The sequence below is a fragment of the Leptonotus elevatus genome, chromosome 18 (assembly GCF_054856555.1).
Source record: "Leptonotus elevatus isolate MCC_2025b chromosome 18, RoL_Lele_1.0, whole genome shotgun sequence".
NCBI classification, from domain to species: Eukaryota; Metazoa; Chordata; class Actinopteri; order Syngnathiformes; family Syngnathidae; genus Leptonotus; species Leptonotus elevatus.
This window is the reverse complement of record NC_141256.1, coordinates 8,196,180-8,220,090: the sequence shown is the minus strand read 5'-3', so window position 1 is coordinate 8,220,090 and position 23,911 is coordinate 8,196,180. Positions and strand designations below refer to the sequence as shown.

General features: G+C 38.5%; 1 protein-coding gene across 2 annotated transcripts in view; it reads right to left on the bottom strand.

The window, feature by feature from the left end:
• Nucleotides 1–23,158, bottom strand: part of LOC147158449 (glutamate receptor ionotropic, kainate 2-like) — a 103,722-nt gene extending 80,564 nt beyond the window's left edge. Inside the window, exon 1 of one of the 2 annotated variants that reach the window (XM_086060470.1) lies at nt 22,550–23,158. In XM_086060470.1, the coding sequence (XP_085916596.1) occupies nt 22,550–22,673 (124 nt within the window). In that variant the 5' untranslated portion in view covers nt 22,674–23,158. The remainder of the gene's footprint in view (nt 1–22,549) is intronic. The other variant, XM_086060471.1, reaches the window with a different exon arrangement.
• Between the last annotated feature and the right edge of the window lie 753 nt (nt 23,159–23,911).

Below are 23,911 nucleotides of genomic sequence, written 5' to 3'. Positions count from 1 at the left end.
ATTCAAGTTTGTATTGGCAGTCGCTTGACGGCTCCGTGGGGTGCGTTTAGGGACAATCTGTAAATGAAGGTGAAAGTGTTCTTTATTTCTTTCTCTTGTTAAGTGCTGTAAGACGGATTGCTAGGGGGGTTGACATTTGTATTGGAGTGCTTTGGTTAGCGCACATATACGATCACACAGTCGTAGTGATGAATTTTGTTTCGTTTGAAACGCAAAGGGAGGGCGCAGCTGCAGTCCACACCTTCAGTTGTGGCCCATACATAGCGGATTATATAGTGCCCCTAGAGTTCAGACTGATACATTGCCTTGTGTTACAAGCTACATTTAATAACCTATAACCTATAATGTTAAACTCAGTCAAAACCAAAAACGTATGAATATGTTTTTTAATACTTTGTCCTTCAGTCCCAGAAACTTATTTTTAACTTCTTTAAAAAAATTAAAAAAATGTTATGCTGTTTTTTTTATACAGCTTCTGACCTAAAGTGGTGGCTTAAAGCAATGGTAATTATTTGAAAAAACGGCCAGCAGGTGGCAGCAGAGTATAAGAGATCAACCAGGGCCATGTTGCAACAAGATCTTTTTGCCAGTGTCAACAGATTTATAAATAATGATGAAACTTAGCTTTATTCTAATGCTAATTACTGCAAAACAGAAACCGATACAAATTTTTCTTTTTTTCCTGATGAAAGAAGAGACTCTAATCTTTCTTTTGGTCGGTTTCATGTTTTTATAACAATAGAACCCAATATTATGTGGGTCCAAATCCAGTAAAACAGCCGGCAGCGAAGGGGGTTGCTTCAGTGAAAATGGCTGGGAGTGAATGAGTTAATTATAAAAGATTTTCACCCAGCTGATGGCTTTTCCAGCGACCTTGCAAGATCGCCGCAATTGAGAAAGGAGAGACACCTGATTTTGAAGATTTTCTTTGTCAAATAAAGCAAGAAAATGTTGAAAAATGTCATGTGAAATATAATGTGAAAGTTCTCAATATTTTTGACTAAATGTTTTAGTAAAACCGTGTTAAAAGTAAATGTATCAAATTTGAAACAGTAGGTGTATAAAGTCATTTTACGCTGTTTGATATTTTTTGTACATTTTTGCATTTGCCATGTAATCAAAGCTTGATTTTTCAACCAAACTAATTAAATGTTTAAATTACATAATTGATCGTTGATCATACATAGATGACCGTTTCACAAAATGACAAACACGTTCTGCACAGGCCACTTTGCCTATGTCTACTGTAAGAAATGCAAAGCACAACTTTGCCCCGAACAAGAACAGAAACAGTTTGGAGGTGTTCCACAATTCCAAATAAAAAAATTGTTAAAAAGTTAGTTTGAAAAAATAATAATGCTGCTCAAATCTCAATAGTGCATGATAGCAGTTATACTATACTTATTAAAAGTGGGAAATGTTCTTTCGGATTTTTGTAAATACTAATATGTTTGATACGTCTGTTTATTATTATATTTTTGACAGTTATAAATGTGCGAATTTAAAGCATTGTAACCGGTTGTATCAAATATGACACAAATCAAAAGTTGAAAAAAATAATAATGTTTGTTCAAAAGGATTGATAAATACTCTATTTACAAAGAATCAGAATTTTCTCTCATATATTTCATGTTTTCATTCTTTAGAGGGTGTTCGATATCTAAATTGCAATAATGACAATTTATGACTCTAAAAAGTGTTATATTTAATAGAAATATCATGTGACGTTTAACAAAAAAGATATTGTTTTGGAAAATTTTAAGGGTCCTATTTTCCTAGATTGGGGCCCAACCATGTAAAGAACCACTGATATAGCAGTAGATAGTATAGTATATTGCAAATTAATAAAATTATAAAGTTTAGTCAAATTTTAGCCGGGATTTAATAATGAAAGCACGCAGGGAAAGCATGCATATGCATGTTCAGAATGTTTGAGTAAATTTGGCTTCCATGCAGGTCCAAGCACTGAATATCAAAAAGAAGTTAAATAAATAAAAAAATAATAATCAAGGGCAGGACCCCATCGCCAATGAAAGACGGCAAAGAGTGCAGGAAAGGAGAGCGGAATGATTGAATATGGAGCAGGCGAGTGGATTTTGGAAAGGAAGCTCCATGTATAAAAATGAGAATTGCCAATATTGTAGCCTTCGGGTTGTAAAGTTGAAGTACATGTCCTCATACCAATGTCACCGAGGCGTAGAGGAACGGAAACCACTGGTAGCATCACGCTCACATTTAACCAATTTCTTTTTAACGTCTTATCAAATGGCCGCATATGGCACACCCAAAAACGCAACACACACGCATGTGGCCCCCCCTGTGAATGGAGTATGTTTCCTGACGGCCTCTGCAGGTGACAGATGGCGACCTCACAGCACGCCTCGCGGTAAACTCGCTTTTAATCAACAGCGATATGCTAATTATCCAGCGCATGTAAAGAGAGCGGAGAGTCAGTTCATCCTTGACAACGTTGTTTTTTCTTTCTTCATTTAATGTTGATTTCGCTGGATTTTATGACGCCGTCGGGGTACTATGGAGTGTTTGCGGTGACGCGAGACGAGCTCCGGCGTCCGGGATATAACCTCAAACAACAGCGGCTGTGCAGATGGCACGGTTGGGTTGCAGTTAAGCTTCATGTTGGAAAACCAAGCAAAAGTTAGGCAGAGGGATTGTGAGGGGATTGCTAGCTTAGACAGTAAGGGAGTGACCAGTCTTTTTGATGTGAGTAGAAAAGTTTGGTCTTGCTGTAATTGGACTTTTGGCAGCAGGTTTGATCTTTATGTCTACCGTAATATACCTTTTTATACAAACAGAATTTTCACATCATTTCAATTCATTTGTTTGTGTTCATTTCGTTTCAATTTGTCATTTCAATATACAGCGCATTTTTATGCAATTTTACAAAATACTGAAACAATCTGCCATTGACGGCTAAAAACGTCAAAAAATTCATTTGAACTATTTCTATTAGTTTAACATTTTTTTCCCTCTTTTGTTAACACGAGTATGAAAAGATAGAATTTTTTTTATTGTACATTTAGAACAGATATGAAATTTGTGATTAATCGTGAGTTAACTAGTAAAGCCATGCGATTAATTACGATTTCAATTTTAATCACCTGACGCCCCAAAATTTTAATAATCTTTTTTTTTTTTAATTCATTCACTGCCATTGACGGCTATAAACGTCGAAAATTCATTTGAACTATTTCTATTAGTTTAACATTTTTTTTCCCACTTTTGTTAACACGAGTATGGAAACCTATACATTTTTTTCATTGTTCATTTAGAACAGATATAAAATTTCCGATTAATCGTGAGTTAACTAGTGAAGTCATATGATTATTTACAATTAAAAAATGTAATTGCCTATCGCCCCTAATTTTGAATAATCTTCTTTTTTTTAATGAATTTATGGCAGTGAATCAGTTAAGAAGTAGGGGTGTCAGGCAACTAAAGTCTTTAATCGTAAATAATTTCATCACTTCAATAGCAAATTGTATATCTGTTTTTAAATGTAGAATAAAATGTACAATCAAATAATAATCAAATTTTGTTTCTAAGTTTTCATGTTAATAGAAAAGTGTGTGGGGGGGATGCCAAACTAATAGAAATATGGCTGCATCAAAATTAAAAAGATACAGTGTTCTCTCGCGGTCTCGCAGATTTTTTGTGTGTGCAATTTTGCATGTTTTTTTTTTTTTTTAGTAATGTACCTATTTTATAAAATGTATAAAGGATTGAACATTGAGAATGTTTAAACAAGAGAGAAATGTGAGAAAATGTAAATGCCTTGATGAGAAAAGTGTATAAATTGTGTGGTGAGGGGTTTTAGAGCCTTAAAAAATTTATAATGAATGTAAAACATAAAGCTAACTACTTCGCGGATTTCATTCATTGCGGGTATTTTTTTTTGGAACATAACTCCAGCGGAAAACGAGGGAACACTGTACTGTACTGTAAAAATTGATTTGTGTTGAGGTCATTTTTCTGCCACTAGATGGCACAATTGCATTTGTGAGACGGTGACAGTCTCAGTGCATTTCTTTTTTATATATTAGGAGCTATCTAATCTTTAACATGAAATAACTTGTGAAATTCTGCATGTTTTTAAAATTGTAAAATACAACTTGACCCCAGTCTCCACAAATATATGCATTATTATTAAATGTATGACTGCCAAATTTTGACATGTGGACGTGTCTGCTGCGTTGCGACTGGAATCTTTCCAAGTAAGGGGCAGACATTAATCTCACATTTTAAAAAATTGGTGGCGTTAAAAGGAACTTTAAATTAACACAATCATTTTCAAACAAACCGCTATTAAGAAGTAATTTGATCTGGATTTAAATCCCACTCAAACATTTGGGTATTCAATTTTATCTTTTATATTACATCCAATTTCAGTGTTATAAATGAGCGTAAAGCCCATGTATAATACGCACCTGTGTTTAATAATCAAATCACTTTAAAAAAATATATATATATATATTATTTGCTGCCGTCCTTTATTATTTTTTTAAAGTCATAGAAAGGTAATATTGGCTCTCAAGCCTAAACCAAACGTTGTTGACTCAAAATTCGTGCTGTTTTTTAATTTAATTTCATTGTGCACACATTCATTTTGAAGATTTTGACAGAATCACCTGAAATGTACATTCAGGCGCTGAAAACACATTTAATGTATTTTTTCTCTACTATATGGAAAAATCCACGGGATTTTACGGTATTATTAGGGACGTTCTGATCAGGTTTTTATGCTGCCGATTCTGATCATCCGTAAGTGAGATGAGTGAAATCAGCCGATCCCGATCACATTTTTAATTTAGTGCTGCTTACTAATGATTATTTGAATAATCAATGAATCTATGTTGTCTTTCTTTTTATTAATTTTTTATTTTAGTAATGAGCAATGACTGATAGGTGAACTATTTCTGTTTAATTCATTTGCGCAACATTTTCTCCCTTTTAATTCAATGTTCAATTTTAATTCATGGTGACAAAAGCTATTTTTGTTTTCAAATCTTCACCATTTTACTTCCTCTTTTATTTGTTGTCGATGAAAGAACGATTATAATCAATCAATCATGATTTATTCTTTTTTAATTTTTTTAAACATTTCAAGGAATATCATATTTATTTCATTGACTTTATCAGTGTGATCTACTTCTATAGTTTTAGAAAATAACCAAGATAATGACACACTTAATTTAATCTGACTTTAAAACATAATGTGTATTTCGGCGTTTAATAATCACATTATTTTAGGTCTCATCTTTACATTCGTCGCTCTCTGTCCGTCTTTCATTTTAACCTCATTCAACTATATAGCAGAGGAGTAAAATATCCATTTATGTTGCAATTATGTGACACTCTATTATCCTGGCTGCTCCTTTTCCTTTATTCTAATTCTCACTGTTCCCCTGCTCATCAAACCGTCCATGTTCCGCTCTCCTCCACATTGTAAAATGAACAAAATGGCTGTAAAATTACACTTTCTTTCTTGTCGAGAGGCAGATGTTATCTACCGGCAGAACCAAGAGGTCACAAATTAATTCAGGAGGAAACTCTTTAATGCTCACAGCTGGTTTGGTCAAAAGGGAGGAGAAGAAATAATGTATATTTTACAGGACGCTTAAATAACCTCGTCGTTAACTCATTCACTGCCATTGACGGCTATAGACGTCAAAAATTCATTTGATCTATTTCTATTAGTTTAACATTTTTTTCCACTTTTGTTAACAAGAGTATGAAAACCTAGATTTTTGTTATTGTTCTATTAGAACAGATATAAAATGTGTGATTAATCGTGAGTTAACTATTGAAGTCATGTGATTAATTACAATTAAAAATTGTAATCGCCTGACGCGACTTAAAGATTATTAAAAATTCGGGGCGTCAGGCGATTAAACTTTTTAATCATAATTAATTGCATGACTTCACTAGTATACTCACAATTAATCACAAATGTTATATCTGTTCTATATGTACAATAAAAAAAAAGGGTTCTCCTACTCTTGTTAACAAAACTAATAGAAATAGTTCAAATGAATTTTTGACGTCTATCGCCGTCAATGGCAGTGAACGAGTTAAATACGGATGGTAATACTTATGCATTGACTTGACAAAAAACAGTCCTGGCTGACACTTTCAGCAAAATATCGAGTGAGCAACTTGTTTATTACTGTGCCGTGAGGTTCATTTTGAAGCAAAATAAGGAAAGCAATGTATTCGAAAACCGCTCTGCAGTGCTACCGTGTACACACGCAGGGACACAAGGTAATGGCAGCCAGTACAAAGAAGTGAGAGACCAACAGAGGAGCCCAGACAAAGAAGGCACACAGACAAAGGACAGTGAAGGACAAATATAAAAAACAAAACAATGGAGATGCAGAAAACACCTTGGCAGCAAGATAACAGGTGAGTAGAGTACATTGCAGGAAGTAATCTCGCAACACTTTAAAGTGAAACAATGGAGGAATGGAAAACATCAATAGATGGACTGCGGGGTCAGATACAGTATCGACTTTAGATGGAAGGAAAGTAAACCCGCAAGTTTGCAATTAATGAAGAAATAAGCTCCGATCTGGGAAACTCTGAAGTCAAGGTACTTGTATTTCAAGGCACCAATGTATGTAAGAAACAGGAGTACTTAGAGAAACGTAGAGGTTTAATATTAACATTTCGAAGTTTATAGACCATTCCAGAATTCTGTGAAAAGTATACTGATCCCCCGAGTACTTAATTCCGCTGTTTCATGATTACATATGAATCTTAGGTTAGTAATCTTTCCTCGTCATCCCTTCATGTGGATTCTTGTCAAAGTGTCGTTTATTCACTGCCTTGGCAGCAATGATTACTGACTCAATGTGTTTAGTAGGGGCGTGCCCAAAAAAATCGATTCTCATTTAGTACGATTCAGAATCGATTTTATTTAAATTATTTTATACCGTCTTGCCTTTGTTTGTGTGTGCCTTTATTTGGAGCGCTGTTCATGTTGTACCCGTTTTGGCCACTGCGGGGCAGTGTAGTTCCACGCGGTCTAATACACTGTTAAATTGCAGCCACATTAGAGAGTAGAAGGAAAAAGTCACGAGCAAGTTATTCCAATAAAAATAAACAATTTCAGTGTGGAGCCGTTCGTTTGAGTGATAAAAGTGCCGCGAGAAGAGCACTGATTAGCATTAGCGAGTCAGACTGGAGTAGATTATTACAATTCCTTGCACATCTATAGATTGAAGCAAAAATCATTGTCAATCAAATCATTGTAAATGTTTTAATCGCCCTCAATCGAAAATCAATTCTGAATCGAATCGCAGGCCCAAAAATCGGAATCAAATCGAATCGTGAGGCATACAAAGATTCCCACCCCTAGTGTTTAGCCGCACTAGTAGCTAGCAGAAGCTTGTTGCTAGCTAGCTGGTGCGGCGTTAGGAACACAGGGCTTGCCTCGGTCGCCGACGACCCGCACATAGATGACCTGAGTTCAGCTTCGGGGAGCTTTTTGAGAAGATCTTAGCAGTTCAATGATCAGACAAAAATCTGTGATTTTCAGTTTTACGAAAATGTTTTGATGAGGCACTAAATGCTAATTTTGACTCACAAACTGCGATGCAAAACCGCTTATTTTTAACCTCGCTAGTAACGTTGATAAAAGTATTATGGTGGCCTTATCCTGACCTTAGACCACATTCAGGTTTCAAAACCGTAACGAATCAAAAGCGTACCAGAACAAATTATCTTCAACTTGCAAATTTCTACTGTAATTTTCTTCAAATCCAACTGATTTCAAAGTCGTCTGCCCTTTTCCAATTCACCATCACCTATCTAACCTCCTGTCTCAAAAAAAAAAAAAAAAAAAAAGATTTCATCAACGCTGTCCAAAGTGTTGTGATTTCAGGCATTTATTTACACAGTCTGCGAAAGCTTGCCTTCACACTGTGTCAACAGGTGATGGCCAAAGTCTGAGTAAACTGTCAGAAGAAATAACAACCACCCTCAAAAAACAAATATCAAACGGTTGAATGGAGGGAGGGGGCAGGAAGAAAAATGGACGACAACAATTTAAAAAAAAGAGTAATATGGACACAAAGGGGTCACGGAAGGCAGATTAAAGACACTCAATTAAAAGATAGATTGAATTGACGCTCCGTTACAGCTGAACAGACACATACACACACATGCACATGCACACATTTCTTCCCCACTTCTTTCAGCCTGAGGGCAGGAAATTGTGAGTTCCTCCTCGCTGTGGTTATCAGGCCACCAAGCAGGCTGCACGCCATACCTGACAAACACAACTACAGGTGCAAGTCGATAAGCTGCACTTTGCTGCAAAGGTGTGTCCATTTCTCATTCTTCGCAACAACAAAAGGCCAATTGCGGCAATCTGCGGCAGCGAGGGCGAACAGAAATGAAAGAGTCACGGCCACTGATTTAATAGCGGGAAATAAGCCAGAGGCGAACGGATCCGAAAGGGAAAGGGAGATAAACGAAAACAGTGAAATTGGTGGAAAATTTAAGATTTTTTTAAGCTCATGTGTCTCACATTGGTTATCACCCTGCTGAGTGCGAAATGTAGAGCTTTTTGTCTTAAAAAAAATTAAATAATAAAAAATTTAATTAAATAAAAAAATAGACGGTGCAGCCGTTTGGTAGCTTAAACTCTTCATGTTTTCTTAGAATTCCAAAACAGATCGCATGAAATGGGAAAATCAAATTAAGAGCGTGTCTGACATGACTGCATGCGTGCTGATGGGAGGACGGAATTAGCATACTGGATTAAAAAAAATAAAAGCTTTAGAGAGATTAAATAAAAGAATATTTTTGTAACACTTGTTACTAAAACTCTCCGTAAATGGAAGACTTTGGACTTGCAACCATATGCATCTTCATATTTAACCTTATAAAGACAAACATAACATATTAAATACAGGACATTTTGAGCCCTCTATTTCATGAGTATAATATTTTTTTCCCCCTTTAAAACTCTGACGTATATGATCTGATACATGCATTGCATGGAGAATCCATTAGAGGGCAGTAATCACCCAGTTGATGACTTTTCCAGCGACCTTGAACGATTGCCCCAATTGAGAAAGGCGGGACACCTATACTTATTAATTGTGGGACATTTTCTTTCCGATTTTTGGAAATACTAATATGTTTGGTATTTTTGACAGTTATAAATGTACACATTTAAAGCATTGTGACCGAATGTATCAAATATGGCACAAATCAAAAATCGGAATGTGGAAGTTGATTTTCAATTTTTTGTTTGTTTGTTCAACGGGACCAATAAATACACTATTTACAAAGAGTCTCATATATTTCATGGTTCAGGCTTCATAGGGTTAAGTACTTCTTGCGTATGCTTGAATTTTATGATTAGCTCCCATCGCTAACATCGCGTTCAATAGCTCGTCTGCAGGTAGTGCATTCCATTATTATATCACATTATTATACAGCATTCAATTCCACACAAAATACAGATTTTTTTTTTTTTTTTTACAATTAATGAACTAAGTATGTTGAAATGCTACATGAAAGAAGAGATCTATAACAGCGGACATCCTACTTGACATTGGATAGTGAACGGCGGACAAAAGACGGCGATATTGATTGAATGAAGATGACGTAAGTGAATCTGCCTGAACAGTTTGCTCCTCCTGTGTCCTTGGTTCACCATTCAAACGGGTAGCGCAGTCAAGTTCGCATTATTCTTGATTCTTATGCTGGCAAAAAGATGAAGGTGAAACTCGCTCGTGGCTAGCGTCATAGCAACAGAGCGGCCAGGCTTTTTACCCCATCAGTTGACCTCCGCAGTTGAGATGCTTTTCATTCATGATGCCTGCTCCTGCTTTCTTGACTTCTTACAAGACACATAATTGCCAGTGTGCGGCGCGGGGGCCGCTTTCCAAGCAGTACGGGGGAGGGCTGTGACGTCTCCAATGAGAGGCAATCAATGTCACTTCTTAGGTGTATTAATCACAAAGCAAGAGCACGGCAAACATTTTAGCCTGGCGGCCAATTAGCGCTATCAGCGGCGTTCACAATGAACCATTGTCATGCCATGTTTGTTTCTCCTTCTTCGAGCAGTCATCATATAAGTTTAATTACCAGAGAGGTCCCTTGTGTCCTCTCTGTAAATCACAGCCAGAGAAACCTGACAGTGGTGGGCGTTCTTCTCTCAGAAACATTGGCTTACATTTACAGCCTCAACTCAAATATTTGTTGCATGAAATTCATCGACACCAAACAGTCTGTTTTTTTTTCTTCAATTTTGTTAGCTTTTCTGTACAATGCTATTTTTGTCACGTTATTATATAAATAGGCCTATTGGTTCAGAACAATTGTGTGCTGTACATATTTGTAAAGAATTGACATTGTTACGGAAGCTAGCTAGTAGCTACATTGAAATGTAGTGAGCTAAGCTACAAGCTAGTCCACATTTAGTTGCGATACTACGGTGAAGCTATCCAACCCCAAAAAAAGTAGCCAAGAATTTATAAATTTATAAAGTCCAAGAATTTATAGAAAATGAACAAGAATAAAGGGATCTTAAATATAGTTGGATTTTTTTTTATTTGAGCATAATACTGAGGGGAAACAAGCAGATGTCGTTCAAGTACGGTTGAATATGAAGAGCCCATTGCCTAAAAGGGCATATGCGTTAAAGGCTTTAGTGATTATTCATTTATTTTTTGGCATTTTGAATTTATTTGTAATTTTTAGAAGGGCTCTTTTCGTTGAATATTTTGAATGCAACTTTGCTTGTATTTTAAGATGGATTGGGTGCGTGAGGGATTGAGTCACATCTGACTTCACAATAATGCTTTGAATAAAAATAATTATACTTCAGAGAAATAGTTAAGTAAAGTTTAAGTTCTGCTTACAGAGATTTTTCCTTTTAAATGTCATCCATTATAATGTTATTTTGCAAGGATGTCTGCTTAGGACAAAAAAACAATGTATATATTTAAGCATGAGTGATATACATATAAATATATAGATATAGATATACATATTTAATTGCACTCAATTTGCTGTTAAATCACATAAATTCAGCTAACTTGTCATGGAAATTTACTGCAAAATTTACGGAAAATTACTGGAAAATTTTCACTCCTTTACAACCCTAGTATTAATTTCTAAAATTGTGACATGATAGTGATATTAACAGGTGGATTACCGTAAATCGGGTAAATCCCTACTGAAGGCCCGGCCGAGTACCAAATGCACGGTAAAAATGGTAGATTAGTAATTAGAAATAATTAGCTTGTCCAAATGTGTTTGGGGCTCTTCTGTAAAACTATGATGTCGAGATCAGAAACTAAAGTTGCTGAGGCTCGCGGCACGCCACATACGCTCCGTTTTTAATCCAATTTCTCACGCTTGCGCCTTTCTCAACGTGTTCGCGTTCTCACAGATGGTAACCTGTGATAGATGCACACAAGCGCCATTCGGGACTTGGCGCCGTTAACTCGCCGCGGCTGCCAGTTTTTTTCCCCATTAATTCCTCTTAGCAATACAAACATTGATTTTTTTCTTCTTCTTTCCGATTCTTAAAGTCTCACAGTCGAGTGGAAGTGGAGACAGTTAAATGTGCCATGATTCAATATAGAGAAGCGTGTGGGAGGATGATAAAATAGAAATGTGGGCTTTAGTGGGTTTAGTCCCTCGCAGTTTTTACGGGTATTTCTTTTACTTAGAGTGGAACGCCCCAAAAGTGCTACAATTTGGAGATCAGTCAAAATGTTGAGAAAATATCATAGACATTTTTAAAACTGCTGGGTAAAAGGAACCCATATTGGGTGAAATAGCTAATCCGGTGCTGGTTCCAAAAAGGACCGGGAAAATGTTTGGTATACAAAGTGCATTGGGTTGAGGATTTGACCCAACATGTTGGGTCAAGATATTGATCCATCAAGGGGTACGAACTACCCATATCAGGTAAAATAGCTAACCCAGCGCTAGGTTCAAAATAAACTGGGCCAAATATTGGTTATTTTATATCATGTGCATCGGGTTGAGGATGTGACCTATCAAAGTTGCGATACGATTTTGATCCAACAAGGGGTCAAAACTGCCATTTTGAGTGAAACAGCTAAACCAGCGGTGGGTTCAAAAGGGACCGATTAAAGCTTGATTAGTCATACCCAGCGCACTGGGTTCAGGATTTGACCCAGCATATTGGGTCCAAATTTGGATCCAACAAGGTGGGGAAACGACCCATATCGGGTCAAATAGCAAACCCATATTAGGTGAATTAACTCAGCACCGGGTCCAAGGGTTACACCAAAGAGTGGAGGCTACACATACGGATGAGTTAAGGTTACCAAGAAATGGGCTACCATGTTATCATATTAGTGGTGGTTAAAAATAATAACAATTACTTTTACTACTTTTTTTTAGAAAGTTTATTTGTTTGCTGTAACTGAAAACTGATATTTTTTTGTACAATTACGACTTGACTCAAGACATCATATTTCCCTATATGTCTTTATGTTCGACAATAATTGAGTGGGCCGTCCATGACGTTATTCTTTGATACCCTATTATGCACTTTGGTTGTATTTTTATGACTCATAGCACAGCAATGCAAGACTGCAAAACAACCTTCCTTTATGCTTCCTTTTTTTTTTTTCTATCTGCTCTCACTGCACATTCTCTCCTCCGGCTTTCTTTTTCCTTTCAGCCCAGCGTGACATCAAATTTCCCTCCTCATGCTCATCTTGCCCGGGTAGGACCGTGGCAATCCACGTGTCCTCCCTTCCCTTCCATGTGAGTGATCTGGGCTTTGACCTTCAGTCAGCGCTGAGCTGGACGGGCGAGGAAGCGAGAAACGCAAGCAGGGGGCTCCTGTCGAGGGGCGCTCTCTCAGAACAATCGCATACATAACCCCTCACCCCGCGGGGAAAAAACGCTGGAGTCGCGACCACCTCCAGTGAAAGGTTAGGAAAAAACGAACGACTTTGGGGGTTGATTTGATTGGATTAGACCGTTATAAGTGAGCCTCCATGCCAACGGTGAATACAAACAATGTCTAAAAATGTCCTTAGTTGACGGTTCCCATTTGGAAGTCTGTACCATGAATCTGTCATCAATGCACCGTTTGAGGCAAGACCTTCAAAGACGGTAAACACGTTTTTAGAAATCCATCCAGATAATATCCGCCGCTTCAGGTCCATGTGTGCTGCTGCATGCTAATGTCAGCGCAATCTCCTCTTTGTTCTTGAAACCCACAGTAGATATTTTTAAACCGTGGAAATCATTTGCCAGCAGAGAGGAGATGGTTTCATATTTCTATAAGCTACGCCACGCAGGGCCAAGTGACACATGAATATTCTAAGCAGCTTTGTGCCTCTTTAAATGTATTTGCGCTGAATGTGCTGGCAGTGGGCCGAGGCCGGGGCCGGGGCGCCGGGTGTTATCTCTAATTCTTGCAATCCTAAACTAAACTCCGCCGTGGTGATAATTCAGCCTGGCACGGAGCAAAAATAAATAAAATAAGCTGAGTTAATTAACTACAACTACCCCCCTCGCATTTGCTTCTTCATGCCTTTGCGCGTCCTCGGAACACCCTCTATCCCCCCCCCATCCCCCCGACCCCCCCTTTTCCACTACATGTGACCGACACAGCTGGACATGGCTCTGCTCGCTATGTCGCATTTCCACTAACAATTCCACTAACGGATCATATCATTAAGGCAAGAAATGACATGAAATAAAGACAAGTCATTTCTTTGTTTTTCCCATTCGCAATGCGAGCCCGCAGGCACTATAACGTCTATTTCAGTCGACAGCAAGGGGCGGTGCAGCCTAAAGTGTCAGCCTCCTTAGATAGCTGAAAACGGGTGGATCCGTTTTCTTAATTGTTATTCCATCAATGCAATATTGATCACTAGTGGGGACACATAGAACATAATGCAAAAAAATTTTTGGGACTTCCAATTGAATGGGCAGAAAAGACGAAAATATGCAATAAATCAATTAATTGCACGATAATAAAAATTGAGCTCGATAACTTTGCCAGACGCGATAATTCCCAGCCATGTGCGTGCGTGTTTGTTTACATACGTCATCAACATTCGCGCTGGTCCGTTGCTGCACTCTTTCTCTTCGCTCACTTACGCGCCCACACAAACATGATGGTCTCCCGGGCGACGAAGCGAACCCGCACCACCTGCACCGACGGCACCACTCCGCCACCCGAAGCCCGTAAAGCGACTTTTAAATCCAGTTTAAACATTTTGGTTCGCATGTGTCCCCCATCGGGCCTTCTCATTTGTGAGCCGCGGCAGCCGCGCTGCTAATAGCCATGTAGCATTAATGCTAGCAGCGCACCACAGCGGTGTTGTTTTTATTCATTGCTCGTGCTTCGAAGCCTGCCGAAAAAGCAACACTCGCTACATGCACACACCCTCGCAATCCTCTGCTGCTCAGTGAGATACGGGCTTTGCCAAAGACAGTAGTTAGTAACCCCCGAAAAAAAATTGTATACCCTGCCACGGGTACGCATGTTTTTCAATAAACGCACAAAGAAGACACGTGTGTTTTTGAGTTATAGAAACAAGGTTTTGTAACAAGAAAAATAATATTTATCACATTTATCTGCAATGGACTCCAGGTGCGTTCAATGACCAGTAGGAAATCTCAGCATGCATAGAAAAAGCTCAAAAGGCTGATGAATGTTAATGTTTTTTCGGTTTTCTTCCACACTTTTTGAAGTTTATGGTTATGCTTTGGGTTAGGAACAAGAAACATTTTCTAAAACTTGCCTACTTTTATTTGGTAAAAGTCATAAGATTCCGATAACCTGCCATACTCGTCAAAATGCATAATATCGGCGTTGATAATCGACCCGGCCGATAATCGACCCGGCCGATAATCGGTCTAAATTGATTTTTTTTTAAATCGGATTAATACATCTGGTAATATTAGAATCAACAGATTAAATGATTATTAAATGAATCGTTAGTTGCAGCCCTACATGCTAACAAGCTATGAGATCCCCAAAGCCCATTGCACATAACATATCATCAAAATGTTTTGAATGATTACACCAGTCAACACATTTTAGTGCCAAGAAAGTTTCAACGGTTTTAAGGTATTTTGATGTCCCTTGAGGCTGAATCTGTCTTTTCATGCACGTCTATATTGTATTCTTACAAAATCGCATCATTTTTGATGTGAAATTGTCGCAGAGCCTTCAATATACAAATCATGTACTGAACACAATGAATTCATTGTTTAAAATATTGATAGTTCAAAAAGTAGAGCCAATTCAAAGAAATTTCTTGTCCAAAATTACTCAGAGACCCTTAAAAAAAACAAAGCCAGTGTTACCGTTGTACGGCGGCGTATTAGGGACACGTATAAATATATTTTTTAAGAGGGCGGGGGCAATATTCAGAGAAAAAAAAACTCACAAATTTGCCACTTTATAGGAAAAAAATCGTAAATTTGCGAGTTTATAAAGTGGCAGATTTGCGAGAAACAAAACTCAGAAACTTATGAGAAATACACGTAGCGTAGCTATAGTCTAATGTGAGGATTCATTGGTGGTTAATGGGACATTGTTTATAAAACGAAAAGACAGGATGGAGACGGATTCATTCTTGATTTCAACTTTACTCGTCATTCACCGCAGCCAGAGCGACAACACTTCCTGATCCCCTATCAGCTGACTACCACTAACCAATCAGAGGCTAGCATACTTTAGGTAAATGCAAGTGAATAAGAGCAGCAGATTCGACACATCAATTTAGCTACTTGTGAAAAAAAATACGAAAATGTATGAATATGGAAATAATGATTCTGGAAACATAAATGTACAAGTAAACAGAAATTTTAACAAATTAAATTAAATACTTGATCCTCAGGGTGTGGCCGTACCCAACGTTTCAAAGTGTGAATGCTTAACATCATAAAGCCATTAATATCTTCTTCTTTGAAAACCCGACCAAAACGCATCGGCATAAACGTCCGAGTAGTACGCTTTGTGCATTTCTCGTAACTTTCTGAGGGTTTTTTTCTCGCAAATTTGTCACTTTATAAACTCGCAAATTTACGAGTATTTTTTCTCTCGCAAATTTGCCACTTTATAAAGTCACAAATTTGCGCGTTTTTTTACTCAGAATATTGCCCCGGCCCTCTAAAAAAAAAATATATTTATACGTGGCCTTAATACGCCGTTGTAACCGTTGTTTCACTCTGATGCGTTCAATGTGTGGGTGTTTTTTTCACCGTTATTCACTAATAAATATACAAATATTTGTAGATAGTTAGTTTAACCAATATGCTTTAATAACTTTAAATGTGTTTAAAATATGTGTGTGTGTGGGGGGGGGGGGCTGCTCACTACTTTGAATGAATGCATTTTATTTCCAATTTTTGGTTTAATACGATAATTCCCATACAAGGTGGTACACAGAAAACATAAACATAGGCAGGGAATAAGCAAGGCAAATATGCTCGGAGCGCTGTTTGAGGATGATGCTATCACAGTCGAGCTCCCAGCCTGCACTTTTCTCCGGTCATTGAAATAAAATGTATAAAATAAAATCTCATCTCAGTGTTGACTTTCCGTCTTTTTCTCATCTTCCACAGGCATTTTATGAATAACAAGTGTGCATGACCCTAAAGTGAAATTAGATCACATCTTCCACTGTGACTCATTTGCTTATATGAATGAATAAAAGAGCTCCTGTGTTTTTTCGTGCCTAGCAGTTAGCTGCCGCATAACGCCACTCCGTGCTGCATTCCGCCTCGTTTCACTCCCACCAGCCCAAAATCAGCGGACGGCTGTGACGGCACCTTCTACTTTTCCTTTGTCAGCCATATTCAAAGTGGGCATTTTCCACTTTCTTTCCTCTTGGGCGGGAAGCATAAAGGAAGTGGCTAAATATTTACTTGAGCGGCTCAGAGACGTCCTTGCCGTATCCATGACGACGACATCCCGTTTAGTGCCCTCCGTTGGCACGAGTGAACAAGATATAAAGGCACAGGTGTGTTTTATTATGGCGTGTAAAAATCTGCAGCAGTTCCTATAAAAATGCATGTATCTTCAGCTGATGACTATAAAAAGTCGTCAAGCATTTTGCGCGACAAGGTGAGGCCGCGGCGACAAGAAGCGAGACAAAAGGCCACTGTTTTCTTTCATGTTCCAACACGAGCGTGCGCGTTTGCGAGGACGAGCGTCTGACAGGAGAACAATACTACGGGGCGCCGTGCGGGGACGCCTGTCTTGGCAGAACACAAGCGGGCACCGGAAGAAAACAGACAGGCCCGGGGGGAGCTGACCTCCTCAATTCGGACGCCTTTCTGCAGGAGCAGCTGGGATTATCTGCTGACTCAGCACATCCCGCCGGACAGGACATGCACTGGAAAAAGACCAATGATGCTCTAGAGGCTCTCGGTACATTTTCCTTATGTGACGACCCCACCCTGTAGCTGTCGTCTATTTTAGTCTGGAGGGAAGACACTTCATTTTGTTTTTGTCTTTAACCGTTTGGAAACTGAACCATATTTTACGGAAGCGTATTGCATTCACTTAAAAAAAAATAATGCTGTTTTTATGACGAATTTTTGGGGGAGCTTTGTTTTTTGAATATTTTTCCCCTGTTATTTTTTTTTTTTTTTTTATGTTTTATAAAATAAAATAAAATCTGTTTTACAGAATTTTTTTTTTTCTGTTTTTCAGATTTTTTTTAAAAAAGGGGTTTCCATTCATTCCTTTATTGAGAGACAGTAAGTAAACATGACCATCTTATTGCATATGGAGGTATGCGGTAAAGTGTCCACTTCCGCTATTAGCGAGTCTGCAACAAGTCAATTGGAGTTCAGAGGTTAAAAAAACATTACTAATTACTAATAATTTTTTTCCCTGTTTTTCTGAGTAATTTTTAAGGGGGAGCTTTGTTTTTGGGAGTATTTTTTTCCCAGATTTTTTTTTTTCTGTTTAAAAATATATATTTTTTCCTATGTTTTTCTGAATATGTTTTTTCTGTTTTTCTCAGTAATTTTTCCATGTTTTGTAAAATAACTATTTTTCAGTTTTTCTGAATATTTTTAAAAAAGGGTTTCCCCCTCAGAGATTAGAGAGAGAAAAAACACATTACAGTATGCACATTAATTTCTTTATTGTGCGCCAGTAAGTAAACATGACCATCTTATTGCATATGGAGGTATGCGGGAAAGTGTCCGCTTCCGCTATTAGCGAGTCTGCAACAAGTCAATTGGAGTTCAGAAAAAAATGTAATTACTCCCTTTTCCCTGCTTTTCTGAGTAATTTTTCTTCCTGTTTTTCTAAAAAAAAAAAATTCAGCCTGTTTTTTCGAATATTTTTTTGACAGAAAAAAAAATCTGTAAAACAGAAAATATTCAGAAAAACTGAAAATTAAAAAAAATACTCAAAAAAAACAAAGCTCCCCCCAAAAAAATTTTCAGGGTTTTTTTTCTTTTCATGTGAAAAAAAATCACATATTCAATCGCAATATTGAGGGTGGTGGTTGGGGGGGGTGGGGGTGTGGTGGGGGGTATCACAATTAAATAATTTTTCCCAAACTTTCAACTCTAGATGATTGTTTTATGTGTTTGCGCTCAAATATGTCACTTGAACTAACATAATACGAATACTAATATTTGATCTAATTCAGGTGCATTTGATTGGGTTTGAAATGACAACAAAGTATTTGGAGATCATGATCTTTTTTTTTTTTTTTAGGTAGCGTCACTAACTTACATGTTAACACTCATTGCTAAACAACTAGCAACCTATGAAAACGAGCTTGTTTACATCAAGGCAAATTTATATGGAATAGAATTTAATTCAGCATGGCGAGGCTCTCGACAACAATCTCACATGGTCCTTTTGGGAAATTAATTAGTGGTTGTCACTAGCATCTTAACTGAACTTTTTTTTTTTTTTAATACAATGTCGTTCCGAAATGAGTCATGGCAGTGTAAGCGAGGGGAACATGCGTGTAATTGGATATCCTCAGATCCGTATCAGGGCTTGATTACGCATTTTCCAAACTGCTTATTTCGTTGAAGCTGGAGTCTGTCTCAGCTCATTTCAGGCCAAAGGCGGACGGCACCCAGGACCGGTCACCAGTCAATCACAGGGCAAGACAACCATTCACACGGTCAGAGTGGGAACTGTTCCCACACTCACTTATCAGGAGTCGCTATCACTATTGGGCACTTGCTTGGAACTCACAGCTATTTTTTGACTCTTTTTTATTTTTTTAGGAATCCAAACAAAATAGAGGTCGGCCATCTACCATTTTAATACGATCATGCAGACACAAACAAGACTTTGAGTAACTGCAGTGATATTAGCCATTTTTCACAGAGGATAAAGAATATATGCCTATGAGTATTGCTAAATTGTCTATCTACATTTGTTAGCACATTGAGTGTTGAAATATGGCACATAGATGCTATTCGTAAACCCGTATATGGTGTTTTACATTACGAGTTAGCATTAAGCTAGCTGACTTAAAGGCAAAGTTATCCGTTTTTTTTACATAAACATTTGACATTTAATTTCAACTTGGAGTGGCATTTATAGTATCTTGAAAAACAACAACAACATAAATGCACCATATTACAATTACATAATTATTCCTATTGTCATGCTCACATACATGCTAACAACATGAAAAAGCAGTTCAAAATCGACATTTAAAAGCATCGGATTCAAATAGACATGAGCAAGGCAGCAAATAAGAATGTTCTGCAGCAGCTTGCTGTCAAAAAGCAAAGTCTCTGTCCAGGGTGCTGAAAAAAAAAGTGTCTCACAAGCAGGCGTCAAGGCTGACATTTTTTAGCAGGTTTTATGGTCTGGCACCAGAAGAGGACCGTGGAGGAAAACGATTATCAGATTTATCCTGCAGCAAAATGTCTTGGTGACACGTATCAGCTCTTATCCGCCGTGAATATTGACTCCGATGCCTGTCTGATGCAGCCTGCACACGGCCCATGTGCTGCTCATCAAAATGCACAGGGCAACAAAAGCCAGGGTAGATCTTATCTACTGTAATTACACACATCGACCACAACATTAGGTACACCTGCGCGCTCTAATAAATCCATTTCAAGGACTGTATTGCAGTGTTTTGCCGCAAAAAAATATAATCATGCTCAGTTTTGATTGACACCGTCAGAGGGCTAATAATTGTGATCCACACATATGCCGATCTACATCAAATACATACGGTATGCACACACATATATAGACAGATGCTGTGTTTACGCACATGTATGACACTGGGGAACATGCCTTATAATACTAAGAATAAAATGTAATTGCACATCCGCTACAGTAGGTGGCAATTTTTTTTTCTCATTTCAGGCAAATAACAAAAACAAAAACAATAATAACATTATTCTTTGATATAAATTAATCTATACAGTGTTCCCTCGTTTTCCGCTGGGATTAGGTTCCAAAAGTGCCCACAATAAATGAAATCTGTGACGTAGTTATCTTTATGTTTGACTTTTTTTTATAAATGTTTTAAGGCTCTAAACCCCCTCACCACACAGTATCTTTCTTTTTAATTGATTAACTCATTCACTGCCGTTGACGGCGATAGACGTCAACAATTCATTTTAACTATTTCTATTAATAAAAAAAATTATACTTTTGTTAACAAGAGTAAAAAAAAACTATATATTTTTTATTGTACATATAGAACAGATATAACATTTGTGATTTATTGTGAGTTAAGTGAAGTCATGCGATTAATTTACGATTAAAAAATGTAATCGCCTGACGCCCCAAATTTTTAATAATCTTTAAGTCGCGTCAGGCAATTACAATTTTTAATTGTAATTAATCGCATGACTTCAATAGTTAACTCACGATTAATCACACACTTTATATCTGTTCTAATAAGTTAATTAAAACAATTCTAGGCTTTCATACTCCTGTCAACAAAAGTGGAAACAAATGTTAAACTAATAGAAATAGTTCAAATGAATTTTTGACGTCTATAGCCGTCAATGGCAGTGAATAAGTTAATCAACAATTAATTGAGTAATATTGATATCACTCTATTTTTGATGATCGATTAATTATTTTGATACAGTTTCTAATTATAAAGAATATTTTCCGATTTCTGTAGTCGTCCTTAAAAACAGACTGATTATCATTGTGTTGGATTAAAATAAAACATTTGCTTTTATTTTTGCCTATTTTCCGACATTTTGCGGACCAAACCAGTGACTGAATCATAATTAATTTATGTTTGTGCATTTTCTGCACGGTTAATTTGAAACAAAATTTTGCAATCGATTCATCGATCTCCAAAATACAGATTCATCGATTATTAAAATAATTGTTAATTGCGGACCTAAAACATGTATACAAATAAATACATATTGCATTTGCATATACAGTATACATATATACTAGGGGTGTAACAAAAAACAATTAGAATTAGAAAATTGGTTTCGATTTAAAAGATGTGATTGCATTGAATTATACCTACCAGTAATTTTATCGTTCTATTCTTAACTATTGAATCATCTTTTATTAAAAATATAGATAATTTAAGGAAATTATATATATATATATATATGAGGTCTATAATCACAAGTTTAACAAAACTTTTGTTCCTTTAGTTGTAGAAAATTACGTCTCAATGTGCGAGACTCGGAAGCGTCTCATCAGGCCGAGGGTGCACCAGGGGGACAAACCCGGCTAGTGCCTGTGCAGACGTCGCCTGACTTTCAAATAGGGCCCCCGGGGTGAAGCGGGATTGCAAGGACGTGCTGTCAACACTCGCCGCCACCGACTGTCACCCTGTCACTCTTTAAAAGTGCTCTGTCCACGCAACGGTGTGCGCCACCAAGAAACAGACACAGTGAAGATGCTGTGAGACCAAACAACACAACTGCTGCTCTGCATTAATTATATAACTTCCATAGAGATGCACCTTGTGATTACTTTTGAGTGTGGCACTTTTACAACACCTTCCAATTCAGCCAATTAGCTCGGAAGGGATGTCGATGCCAATAACATTAAGTAGTAGAGTGGGGGCTTGGGGGGGGGGGGGGGGGGGGGCAGGCAAATTGATTGTATAGATGCGCACCTGGACTTCTTGTTTACACACAAACATTTACTGCAGAGGACGTGTTGGCATGTCAGAGTGAGGAAATTACCAATTAGGGTTGGACAAAATATGCCAGTGATGGCTTTGTTGGCTCCCGTGGGGACACTTTTCATGAATAGTTTAAATAGCAATACGGCGACTTGAATTTAAAAAGTCCATCTATGAGTTTTCTATAGCACTTCTCCTCATTAGGTTTCAAGATCATTTAAGGTGAGAGGTACACACACACACACACACACGCACACACACGGTGTAGCATTGCAATAGAAAGTAAAGCAGCAGCAGCAACAGGGCTTTGCCAACTCTGAGTGGGATGGAAAAAGAGTCTCAACAAATCCGTTTCTCCCCACTCAATGTCATTTCAATGTCCCCCCCACAACACGCACACGGGTTGTTTACAAACGGAACGTAAATAAGTGCAAGCTTACCGAATCTTAGAACGTGCGGCATCCCGCGAGAGTGACCGAGAAAGAGCAGCAGAAGCGGAATGAGGCTGAGCTTGGACCTGAAAACGACACTGCTTATCATCAGCGGACGGGAGGTAATCTTCATGTTGTTTGCGGGGAAATCAAAACAAATGCACCGTGGTTTTGAATCCCGCCGGCGCGTGGGTTCGAGCCCCTTTCCTTCCGATTCACGTCGCTGTTTTTTTTTTTTTCCCTTCTTATTTCGGAGATGGCCGTGTGAAGATCACGGCATGGTCACTCTCGCTCTCCCAAAATCCATTAGCAGTCCCGGCATGGTCCCTCGTCTTGCTCACTGCAGCAACGCGCGACAATCCTTCGGGTCGAGGGACGACGGGACATCCATGTCGAGGGGAGGTGTGTGTGTGTTAGAAGCGGTGGCGGGGGGAGAAGCAGCCCGAGCACGGATGCGAAAGCGGGGACGACGAGCGCCAAGCAGAGGACACGGCAGCGATGTGCAGCCCCCCCTCTCCTCCTATGAGGCACTGTGGCTTGCTTGCATGCATGCACTCCCCTTCTACTGCACTGCTGCACAGCCTGTGACGTGTTGCCAAGGTTAGTGGAGGGAGAGAGAGAGAAGAGAGAGAGAGAGAGAGTGGTGATGAAGATGAGAGCAGTAGATGGTGTGACGAGTGAGAGATGAGCAGAGATGAGAAATTCGCAATGTTCATCTTGAGCGGCTTTTTAGATTGGCTGCCTCAAAAGTTCTTCGAGTCTCAGTTCAGGACTTTGTGTCTGGAGTTTGCGAGTTCTCTCCCACATTCCCACAACATTCAACTTGGAGCCTGGATGTCCTTCAGTGTGAATGACTCAAAATCAGATGAGAGTCTAACACTGCTGGACTGGCCGCCTGGCATACGGGACGGTTGCCCATTGGGCCGGAGTCTTGTGGTGTTGTATAATAATTTTCCTCTATTTCACCCCAAGGGACCAGAACACAATTTAGAGGGAGCACCCATTAATCCATTTACAATATAGATAGCAAACTAAACTGGAAAAAGTCACAAGTCCAGACCTGCACTTTAATAAGATCAAGTGATACAGAACTATCATTCTCAGACCTGTGAAAGATTCACTGTATTTAATGGTCATCCATTCATCATCTACCGGCTCCGGACATGCCCGGAACACCTCCCCAGGGAGGCGCCCAGGAGGCATCCGAACCAGGTGCCCGAGCCACCTCAACTGGTTCCTCTCAACGCGGAGGAGAAGCGGCTCGACACTGAGTCCCTCCCGGATGACTGAGCTTCTCACCCTATCTCCAAGGGAGAGCCCGGATACCCTGCGGAGGAAATTCATTTCGGCCGCTTGGATCCGGGATCTCGT